Genomic DNA, 12,478 nt, shown 5'->3' on the forward strand with positions numbered 1-12,478 from the left:
AGTGGTCGTAATAGTAATTATCTATATAAGAAATAAAACCGCTATACTTACAATGTACTTAGTATCAATGTCATTACCTTCATTGGCGAAATACAAAAACCGTTTAAACGTTTCCTACATAACTATACAAAAAGACACAGTCGAAGCTGATTCAGAGAAGAAAACTTGTATTCAAGTAACATTAAAACAATACTGAAACCATGCTCTTCTGCCAGCTGTAACAATAACCTTATGACAAATGCGCAATCTGCTGAGCTAACCATTACCAACCTCTAATGCAATCTGAGCAAGCTATAAGCCTACCATAAACAAAGTGCTGTTCATTTACAACAAAGAACACTGCGGTGGCAAAGAAGAGAATGATGAATTAGTAACATTAAAAAACTTTATGTGCAGAAATGGTGCACGATGATAGAAAAAAAAAAGTGATTATAAGAGTTTACCATGAGATGAGTGCTAACGCATTGGAGGAATGGACATGGGGTCAGGGAGAGGGGAGGCAATGACGAGGTGATGGAGAGATGGCCCCTTGAAGGGGCAAACCACAGGCATAGTGGGTGGGTTAAGGATGGGTCGGTAGATTACAGCAAGGGCCAAGTGGAGCAGCCGCTCTGTTTACTATTGATATATCCCACTTATAAAGAATCTAGTGACAGTAAGTTATCCATCAATTGAACAATAACTAATAAAAATCCATTTATGGAAGATGCAAAAGATAAAATAACCATCCATTACAGATGCAAAATAAAACACCAGTCAAGACTGTTGAAAAGATTATAAATTTCAATGTAGTAAGTATTCTTGAACTTCAGAGCCCTACTTCCATATCTGCAAGTGGGTTGTCAATATTTAATCATGCAAATTTTTAGTTATTCGAGATATGACGTCACAGTTAAAAATGACTCACGATGAAAAGTAACATAAAAATTTTAAAGTCATGACACTCTTTGGAATAAATAAATTGCAGTTTGATAAGAACTCACACAAAACAGACTCAAAATTAAAGCATCATGTGCCTATTATATTTCATAAACATACTTTCCTAACTTTCAAACAAACATCCTAAGGACTCCTTGTGTTTTACTATTTACTGTCTAATCAGACAGACTTCCTACTATGAATGCACTCCACACAGCCAAGGTAGTGTTTCATGTATCTAAAACTAGCGTTTCTTATCCTTTCTATTTTGAATATTCTTTCTATTTTGAATAATATACGTATAGTACATGCTGAGTAAAATCCAAGACTTGCATGGAATATGAAACCTGAACATCTTTCACTGCTTTTAATTATGGTTATCAGTCCAAAATTATTAGGCGTGTAATATTATGCTCGAAGTGCATCCAGAGGGTGAGAATGTTCGAACATAAGAACGTCAAACACTGAGAACATATCGGAAGACATTGTTTATGCATCGGAGAAAGTACAAATCTCTGTGCATTTGTCATCATCCAGTAGTTTAACCAGATCACATTTTGTAGTAAAACTATATTAACATAATGACCATTTTGATTCTGAACTAATTCCAAAGATGTGAAAGCATTAAACAAAAATATTCCTCTTAAAACTTTATCTGTGGCTACAGAGAAAATGTAAGACTAAAATTGAAAATGACTTGTATTTAAAACTACAACACTTGGTAAATCGCCAGTTAAACAGCAACATCAATTGTCCAACAAATTGCAAGGGTTCGATTCCAACATATAAGTATGGTAGGTTTGCAAAACTGAAAATGAAGGTCTAAAAGTCGCTCAGACTTTTCTCATAACTGCCACATTTCTTCCTCACAAAATTTACATAAAACTAAAGGGTGTGATTGGCAGGTGCCTGTGAAGTGACGCAAGAAGCTTTCTGAACATACATCATGGTTAGTGGTCTGGTGAAACTAACAGCCATGGAAACAGCACATACACAACAAAAAGAATTGCAATAAATACGCCGGTCAAGGTCCACACCTGATGACGCTTATACTTACGTACTACAAATGGTGCTGCACAAGTTAATAAAACTCAATTTAAAAATCTTTTGGTAATGTCTATCCAATTCTAAACAAGAAGGGGACTGAAATTTGATTAGATTATGTATGAATGAAACGAAGCTTATTTAAAACTCCTCAATGCAAGAGAATCAAGGTGTCTATTTGAGCATGCCACAGCCTCATAAAAATATGATCATTTTTACAGACTTCAACATAAAAAAAATAGCTAAGAGGTAACATCACACTGTCTCTAATCCTAAGAAAAATAACTCTCAAGTATTGGCGAGAAAACATAAAAATGAATTCTATTCCATAACTACCATATAAAAGCTTTACTTCACTCATGTCTTAATGCCTGCCAAGCAAAGTTAAAATAGTGTCGATGACCCTGCTGAAATAAGCAAATGGGTGATTAATAACTGTTCAGATATCTCCCTACTAGGGACTTTCTCCAGTTTCCCCTGAAAAAGTACTACTTTGCATCTCCTAATGTGGAACAGTGGTGAGCATCAATTGGAGATCGTAGACCCAAAGTAGCAAGGAAGCCATACACAACAATCTTCCAATAAACTCTTAATTTATTCAGGAGTCACAATCTCATGATGCATGGGGAACGATCGTCAGAGAAGTGGTAGGAAAAAATAGCAGCAAGGTGACTTCTCCAAGAACTTCTACTTCCAATCACTGAAACTGACTGAGCTCCCCAAAACAGAGGGAGTAGTAGTCAGCACCATAAATGAATGTACAAAGAACATTAACACTAAAAATACAAGAAAACTGATTTGCATATATCATTGAATGCACAGGTATTCTCCTACTTACAATGGGGCTAGGTTTCGAAAAACCCATAGTTTGTTGGAAAAATCATATCTCAAATATAGCCTAGCCTACACTAGGGTAATCAGTGCCATCTTTTACATATAGGGTAGCCTAGCCTACACTGCTCAGCATACTTTATACATATAACGGTATAGTACTTATGAATTTCAGCTAACTCTCTAGGTTCAATGCAGACTGGCTTACGATAATTCAGTACAAAGAGAAATTGAATAACACCTACAAGAGTTAGCCAGGAGTATACTATGGTATATCGTATACATACAAATGAAGATTCAATGCATTCTGACTATGATAATTCAGTACAAAAAGAAATTGGACACCAAGAGAATCAGATTTGGTCCAACATCAGCATAATTAAACAATGTCAGGCTGCCGATGGCTACGTATAATTAACATAAAAGTACAAACATAACAAATATGCATCTTTTCCATGAATCTTCTAAAAAATTATACATTACTTCACTATATCCAATAATATTGTACGTGTTCTCATATCGTGTTATAAAATTCTAACATAGCCTTCAATGTTTTGGTTTGGAAATCAGCTAATGGCGAACATGAGTTTATTTCATCACCATTTTCAACTCAATTCCAAGCTAATTTTCTTGCTTCTAGTTAGCATAAACGAATATCTAGATACTTTGCTTATATGAGACAAGGTCATTTTACATTATACGACGTGTTTTCAAGTCGAAATATGACATAAATAAGACTCATTGTGAAATAATTATTTTTTTCGTTAACAGACTGCTTTGGGGGCATGTTTATTGTGTAAAAAAATCATGTGATTCCGTTCGCTATTTTCACCTGATTTTGTCGTAATACAAGCTCTGCGTTATTTATCTTTTATCAGCATGAAAACAACAGTGAAATGTGTTTTTTCATGTCCAGTAATTCTGATTAAAAATCATTTTCTCTCAATTTTATCTATGGTTATGTGTGATGGCATAAGTTTATGGGAGTTTTATCCTTGCTGCCGATGCACGATAATGGTCATTAGCAGCTTGAACAGTTTTCTCAGCTTCAGCTACAACTCGCAGTTTAAACTTAAAACAGTATATTTCCTTGCTTATCTTTTATCTATAGCGAATAAAGTTATTACATAAATACAGTGGTCCCCCGTACGCATGGGAGATGCATACCAGAACCGCCCCCCCACCCACAAATAGTTGGAACCCCTATAAAAATGCTTAAAATGGCCCATTTTGTTAGTTAAAACTCAAGAAAAACCCACTAAAAATTATTATACCTGGTTCTTTTAATAGTTTTATCACAAAAAATGCATTTTATAATGAAATTGATAAAAAAACCCAGGAATTTGTGGATATTTCTGAGAAAAATACCACGAATAGGCCAATTTCCCACAAACAATGGGGGATATGTTCCAGAGAGAAAGCGAATCTGGAGAATGGGAATATGGGGGTCCACTGTTCTACATAATGCGTCATTTATAACATAACTACGGTAATTGTATACTACCATACAATGGTAGAATTACAAGCCAAACAGAAGTTTTTGTTATCCAATTTGGTTGTATACATAGCAAAAAAATTTTTTTCTCATTCGGTTGTTCATGGCTGTACACATTTATGTAACGAGTATAACGTTAAAACAATACTTTTATCATTCTCTTTTACTGTTTTTGAACTTACTTAACTAGATGTGATAAAGTTAGGATACTGTAATTTGGTCTCTCTTACTACCTGATTGTATGCTGCTGCCTTCAATCATTGCGAGTGAAATTTTAAAATATTTTCAAAAGATTGTCATATTGGTATTACTTGCTAACCCCATCGTAAAGTCGGATTATCGTAAGACGAATCATCGTAACTTGAACACTACCTGTATACTGGAGAAGTCATGAAAATCTCAAGGGCTATGAATGGGCAGTCACGACACAAATTAAGTTGAAAAGGAGCTTACAAACACCAGGAGAGAAATGGGGTGAGCTAAAGGGACTCACTGGCAATGTGTGGAAGAGAGTAGGTACCACAAAAGAAATAAATTTCCTAAATAAAGACAAGTGAAAAATGTTGAAGCTCATGAAGATGTTTCAACTGTGGCAGTACGATTGCAACACATCATTCAAACACAGACAGGAAAACCCTGAGTAGCAAAGTGTGTAACCAAGGCTGCAAGTGACAGTGCCATGGATGAGACTATTTTTCAACAAAGATGTACATACAGTGGTCCCCGTGTTCGAGGGGGATGCATACCAGACACCCCCGTGGATAGTTAGAACCCGCGAATAGTTGGAACCCCTATAAAAATGCTTAAAACCTCCTATTTTGTTATTTGAAACTCAAGAAATACCCACTAAAAATTTTTATATCTGGTTCTTTTAATAGTTTTATCACAAAAAATGCATCTTATGATGAAACTGATAAAAAGAAAAAAAACAGGAATTTGTAGAGATTTCTCAAGGAAAAATACTGCGAATAGGTGTATTTTCCTTGAATAATGGGGGGAAATGTTCCAGGGAGAAATCCACTGTTACGTACAAAGTTTAGCCTAAAAATTCAGACAAGGTCAACGAAACTGAAAACCTGAGAGGGAAGAGACAAAGGTAATGGATAAAAAGACAAATGCAGCTGGGGGTCTAGGGGCAAGGGACTGCTTCCACAGTCTGGGTCTGACAGAATCACTAATCACTAATTCAATGCTTACAGGGTGAACGATACAAAGTTAACCTTAACTACCATGCATTAAGATACAAGTAAAATAAGTTTGGTTACTGTATAACAGCTTTCCTCCTTTAGTAACTATAAAATACAGCCTCAAATCAATATAGTAACTACAGTGTCTAATAACTACAATGTCTAAACAACAATTTATCTTGATACATAACTCAGTTCATCGGTCAATCACTTATTTTATGTCAAGTTCTTCTGTATCAGTGCCCCTACCACTAGTTCAGTCATTCAGTGCAGTCTGACTGAAGGGATTAGCATAACATATCGTACAATGCCACTTGCAAGTCCACGACTCATAATTTGAAATACTAAGTTCTTGATACATGTAATGAGACATTACTGCAGTGTCATTCTTCAACAATAAAAATGCAGTTTCACATCATTCATATAATCAACTAGTAAACAGCAACTGCTACCTAAAACACTGAAACATATGACTACACTATTCTCTCATACAAATATCAATATTGTACCATTGAGCTATGGGGGTACTAGCTTGTGACTGCATTCCGAGACCACTTATCTCTACCCTTCGACTGGCCATTTCTTTGGACATTGTTCTTAGGCACCACTTAAAAGGCAGCCATTACTTTCCTAGCCAGACACTGTGTACTAGTACTAATAGCAAACTGTGTTCTGTCATTGTTTGATTTCAAACTATAAAATACTCAAGGAATGAACTAAATTTCCCTAAAATGTTCAGCTTCTTGAAATTTGAGATAATGTACTAAAATGAAGAAGAAATCAGTAGTATTTAAGGAATAAACTTTCTGCACAACAACATTCAGCCATAAATTTTGAGGTAACGTATTAAACTTAGAGGGAATCAAATTATGAAATTATAGTCACCTAAAACAAATATCCTTGAAAAATTGAAGCAAGTGCCCTCAACTTCAGCCATCTAACTGCTTGTTCACTTGCACAATCATTACCAAACATACCAAATGAATTTAACAAACAAACCAGTCTAAGAAGCCTAAATACTACATTTGTTGGCATCTCCCACACTTTAGTTTAAAGTACTACATTACTATACATCAAAGTTCAGACTAAAGTACTGCTACTCTAAAGTAGTACTACTAATCTAGGTCCTTACATCAACTCTAAAAAACTTGACTCATTTTGTTGGTATCTATCAGTCACACTGTCTAGGGTACTAACATATCACAATTCAGACCAAAGTCTTTATATACTGTTATTCTGAATCATTCTACACAAAATGAACTAAGGTTTCAAATCACAAAACACTAACATGCATTTCTGTGTCAACTTTCAATTACGTATGTATTGTCAGTTGAGAACTATGACACCAAAAATAGTACAGTCTAAAACTATTCCTTATCAACCCGTGTCTCAAAACTCAAGTCATTTTAATAAAAGGTGTACTATAGTCTATTTTGAAGACTGGTTGATTCACTCGTTATGGATCTGATTAAACTACTAGACTGGACATAAAAAGCCTCATTTTAAAAAGAGAGAGTTTTCCTTTATATAAATCCATCACTCATATAAAGCCATATTCATGATCTTGTCCACCGGATACTGCAGGCTTTTGTCCAACAGAATATAGAAGAGCAGAAACAGTCCAGCAATGCACGATCTGGATCCAGACATCTACCCCAGATTACTGCCTATACTAACCATTTACTGTGCAATCTGAAAAGCTTGTTTGTCTGTATGGTGTTTTTACGTCGCATGGAACCAGTGGTTATTCAGCAACAGGATCAATGGCTTTACGTGACTTCCAAACCATGTCGACAGTGAATCTCTATCACCAGAATTACATTCTCTCATACCTCAGTGGAATGCCCGAGAATCGAATTCGCGGGCACCAAGGTGGCAGGTCAAGACCATACCAGTCACGCCACTGAGGCACCTAAATCTGGAAAGCCATCTGGAAAGCCAACTGTGAGGGAAGCAAGGGTAGGAGGAGGGCATTTGTTATAGTTGTGATGAGTTTTTGTGATTTTTTTCTTTCGTTTCATCACAAACCCATCACTCACTCAGCTACAATTCAGGAGGGATGTATGGGCTGCTGAAAGCCTCAGAATGTTGGCCGTGACCTGGCAGATCAGTGCAAAGGTTCCTTAAGCGTAGAACATTTGTGTCGGTGCTGACTTGACCTAGGAGAAAAAAAAAATTTTCAATCTATGTGAGATGATGTTGCCAGTACCCTATGTTTTTAAATAATCCAAATACGAACGAACATGAAAAGTTTATCAGGAAACAGAAGACATGGATTTCCCTCAGTCTTCCACCAAGAGTAAAACCCTACCCCATTACGATCTATCTCATGGAATGCCCACCATCCACGTAAGTACTAAATCCCTCAAATACAAAATATGGCAAAAGTTGACCAGTAGCTCCAGGAACCTGCACTTGAAACAGATGAATCACTCTTGATTGAAGAAAACTGACTAAATGTCGCAAAATCTCTGAGCTCGTTGGTTAGACTTCACCCAAGCAGATTTGCCTTCCGACTCATTGCTGGAGACTTGAAAGTAAATACTATCTGTTTCTTGAAATGGCCTGTGGAAAGAAACAGTCTAGAAGAGTCAAATCTGGGATCTCTATTATTCTATGGTGATGGCCAACTGCCTTTACTGGGCCTACTGTAGAACTATCTACATCTCTGGTGATGAAGCATGAGAAAAAATGTGAGTGTTGTGGATGAGTCCTGGCTGACTGAAGTCTGTGTTTCTCCCACAGTGTCAACTGTAAACAATTAATCTATAAATCTCCCGCCTGGTATATGGCTCTACCAAGGAGACGACACTGCATTTCACCAAACTACCACACTAACGCAATGACAGGAGACTGTCTGCAGAGTATGAAACAGCATTTGGTAGTAATGATCTGAATGTAGAAGAGGAAAGTGATGATGTCCGGTGGCCAATGGCTTGTGGCTGTGCTGGAACCTTTGCCTACCATCATCATTTTCACATACTCAAAGATATCAAATGTTGCACTGGTCAAGGGCAGATCAAAACGCAAGATGGGTGGGCCATCATGGGCAGAGCTGATCTTGGGCTTAACCCACAAAATTTCCTTCACAGGCTTCTGCAACTGCTCCAACTTGATGTTACAGACCCAATCCAGCCCCTCACCAAAAAATATTGTATATATATATGAAAGACTTTCATACTGGAGGACCATGACTAAAACTATGACTCACCACTGCAAATAAAATACCCTCAGAAAACACAAGTGGTAATTATTTACAATTAATACTTGAACACAGCTTGATCCAACCTCCAGCTTACTCGGGGCGCGCACTAAAATACGGTCAAATAGGGCAGTGTTTTGCCAACAAAAATTAAAATAACTGTGCTATATTTTATTGGAAATAATTTATCTTTACTATTTAACATGCAAAAAAATTTTATTTTTAAAATTTTCATTCTAATAAATAAATCATAAATAGTATCCTTTCCTAAAATTCCCATATCTTTAACTCAAAAGCAAAACACCTTTTCAGACCTTTTTAGGCTTTCCTTCCCCCAATGAGAACAATAGCAGCAAGAATAACAACAACAACAAAGTAGTTTGTAGGCTCACTCCTCGAGTACGCGAGTTCAAGTTGTTCTGCAGTGAAAAAACAGTCTTAAAATCTATTGACAAGTTCACAGCACTGTAGACTAAGGGAAAGTTCAGCAGCTACCTACTGTGGATCTGCAAATCCACATCGCATAAGTGCTGGACTACTAATGTTCCTTTCCTGTTTGTTAGACAGCAGATGGCAGTGTCTAAGATGGTTCCAAGACCACAAATATGGGTTTTATACGAACAATGGGTTTGCAGTAAAACAAATTTTACAAAAAAACTTCATGATCAATTGTTCCACTACACGCATCACATTTCTTCCAGCAGTACAAACTATTATTCATTCTCTCCAAACTCACCAAGGCTGGGATTTACTATAACTTAAGTACTACACCTTAAACCTCCATAGTACTTAAAGTTCTCAGTAACCATCATATTCCTTTAAAAGCAGTAAAAGCTTCATCTCGGATATCATCACACGACATAGTGTCCACTACTTCTTCAGCAATTTCTTAGCAATGAGTTGCATTCACACTCCACCAACAGTACACTCCCATTAATAGCTGGACAATGTTTATGATCTAATCTGACAATATCTATTCATCTTCAGGCCAACAAGCTAACCAGTATACCTAAGTTGTGATCCTTAATTTCATAATTACAAAAATATATAGATATTTTTTCATATTTACATAAATATTAACCAAACCTAAAGAAGACGAAACGTGACCTCTCTCTACGTTGAGTCTGAACACACACATGAAAATTACCTTCCCTCTTATCAGTGGACTTTTTCCTCGGCGACTTTTTGGGAGACGTTTTAGGACTGGGATCTGACTTTTTACGTCGGGAGTCCGGCGTACCCATCGTGGTAGTTATGGTGCTCTGACTATCAGAGTCGGGGAACATGAATACAGGGGCATTACCAGAATCAACACTAGGAGAGGTTGAGGCACTAACGCTCTCATCTCTACGACTATCGTCTTTAGAATCGGAATCAACTGTAATACTAGGCGGTGGTTGAGTGGAGCCACTCCTGCTCTCGCGCCTGGCTTCCTCGTCCTTAATACTATCGTCTAAGGCAGCATGTGGGAATAAACAACAAGCACTCAATATTACTCCGTCACTACACAAAACACGACTCGGCATCAGCGCACTCAGTGCACGCGTCCGCAGCTCGAATCGAAAATCAAAGTCGTTTACTCAAGTTTACAAGCAGCAAACGGTTATATCATTCACAGGGGCATGAGTTACAAAGCAGCTCAAATAGATTAGCAAGAGCTTCTCTACTATGTAAAGGGCACAGATTCTGAAAACTCCTTATTTCAAAAGGCTGCTGAGGTTAAATAATGCACATCTGGAGCCTTTCTGTTGCATGATTAGCAATGACAGGTATCAAAAATCCTAATTATATCAGATTACAGCATTATTATGTACAGTGCAGAAAAGGATGCTGCGAAGGTCTCCAAGTCCTTAACCAATATTGCGACAGATTCTCCGTCTCAACACTGGTCGCGCAATCCTTTAATGACGTACGTGAAAGCAGTCTACATCTTAAATTAACATATTACAGTATTTCTACATGTTCAAAATACATACAGTATAATAAAAAATCAACCTCCATTTAACACAAATCTGTAAAATACTTTAGATCTTCAATACGCAAATTACGCCAAGATATACAGTCGTTACACATCTGAAATACATCAAATGCTAAAGGTAGTAGTACTTATATCTACTGGTACAGGTATCAATTGCATTTACCGGATATCAGAGGAACAGCAACATTCTCCAAAACTTCTGTTTTGAATATGAATTTAGGATTATACTTACTATAAGGCACACAAACTCAAATGCCCTTTTATACAAGTAAAAGTCCACAATGGTTGAATAATGAATATTTTATCAATTCCTAATGCATAAGTTCTTTTATGAAATAATTTAACCAAACTAATGCATCATATTTCAGTTTGCCTGAAGGGAAGACATGAAATTTGGAATGGAGTGCAATGCAAGTTTGACATCTAGATGGAAAGACCAAAGGAAACATACAACAATCAAATAAAAAAAGTGTTATACTAATGCTAAAGTACTTTTATTCCTACCTATAGTGTGCATTATGGGAGTAAAGTAAATAACAAAGATGCAGTAAACTGCAATGACCAAAGATACTTAATGCAGTATTGGTGAAATATGCTTTCTAAAATGTAATTGTCCCCACTTATGGGTACTATTTACAGTGAGCCTTGCGTGATGCACCGTAGATGTTATATTAGTGGCACTTTGCAGAATCCTTTCAGCACCTGCCTGCACTGCTTTCTGCCTTGTGGTACTTTTATTAGTTTCCTTTAGCCTATTCCTACTTAGCTGTCTAGTCACTTTAACTTTACCTATCTCCAATTTTCAATTCTCATTGTAGGAACAAATCCTTTGGGCATTGTGGATGTTTACTTTTTAAAAATATTTGTCAGGAGCAGTTAAGTTCCTGCAATTCCTGACCTGTTATCTTTCTTATTCTAAACTTACCATTTGAAATACATGGATGAACTGGCAAGAAGTTTAAAACCCAAAAAGAGAGTACATTAAGCCCTGTCGAAGTTGACAAGCATTCTAGACCAGTACATATAGATTTCTCTCTAACTGGACAATATCCGAGGTCTCTTACTCACTTTACCGTACAACTGTGGAATTTTCTTCTTAGCAGTTTTTGGTTCCCCAGATTTTTAGGTTATATGTACTGTACATTGAATGAACCATAAATTTATCTACCTGCCAACAGCAACATTGACAAACAGTCTACCAGCCAACAACTGTACTAAAATCCTGTCATGTGTCCCTATTTATACCACATATTCAAGAAGTAACAATGACCCTGTAACAAATTTAAAATAAGACTCTAACTCCACATTAAATCATCCAAGCTAGTTAAACCACACATATTCCCATATACATACAGAATGCAACTTCACAGAGATATGGACCGCACATTCAACTCAAGTTAATGAAAACACTAGGCACATCCACAATTAATGATGCTACCAGCTACTAAGCACTCCCATCTCTCAATTATGCTACATACTATCATTTCAAGCCTTCAATTAATTAGGTTCAGCTATGTAGGACACAGCTAAATTATGAACTAATGGTAAATACATAATCAGTACTATAATAATTTTTTCCTACACTCAGTGATAACATCTTATAATGTCCAAACTTTTAAAACTGCCAGCAATGACCAATAGAAGAGTCTACTCAGGCAACAAATTCAACTCTGAGCTGGCTTCCAGTTTCTCCTTCTGAACCAGAGGAAAATTCACTTGCACATGAATGGGTGATACAATATACTGAGTGAACAACTTCCCCCAACTACTCTATAGTACGAAACTTTCAAGTTCTACTCATTTCAGAGATGAAAAAGAATGAT

The 12,478-nt window shown here is 36.6% G+C and overlaps 1 protein-coding gene across 19 annotated transcripts in view; it reads right to left on the bottom strand.

Moving 5' to 3' along the window:
* LOC135199325 (inositol 1,4,5-trisphosphate receptor-like) overlaps positions 1 to 12,478 on the bottom strand; it is a 335,174-nt gene that overhangs the window by 158,824 nt on the left and 163,872 nt on the right. For 15 of the 19 annotated variants that reach the window (XM_064227241.1, XM_064227242.1, XM_064227250.1 and 12 more), the window contains one exon: positions 9,825 to 10,130. The exons of the other annotated variants lie outside the window; for them this stretch is intronic. In XM_064227241.1, the coding sequence (XP_064083311.1) occupies positions 9,825 to 10,130 (306 nt within the window). The remainder of the gene's footprint in view (positions 1 to 9,824; positions 10,131 to 12,478) is intronic. 19 annotated transcript variants of the gene reach the window in all.

Source organism: Macrobrachium nipponense, chromosome 25 (genome assembly GCF_015104395.2).
Source record: "Macrobrachium nipponense isolate FS-2020 chromosome 25, ASM1510439v2, whole genome shotgun sequence".
NCBI classification, from domain to species: domain Eukaryota; kingdom Metazoa; phylum Arthropoda; class Malacostraca; order Decapoda; family Palaemonidae; genus Macrobrachium; species Macrobrachium nipponense.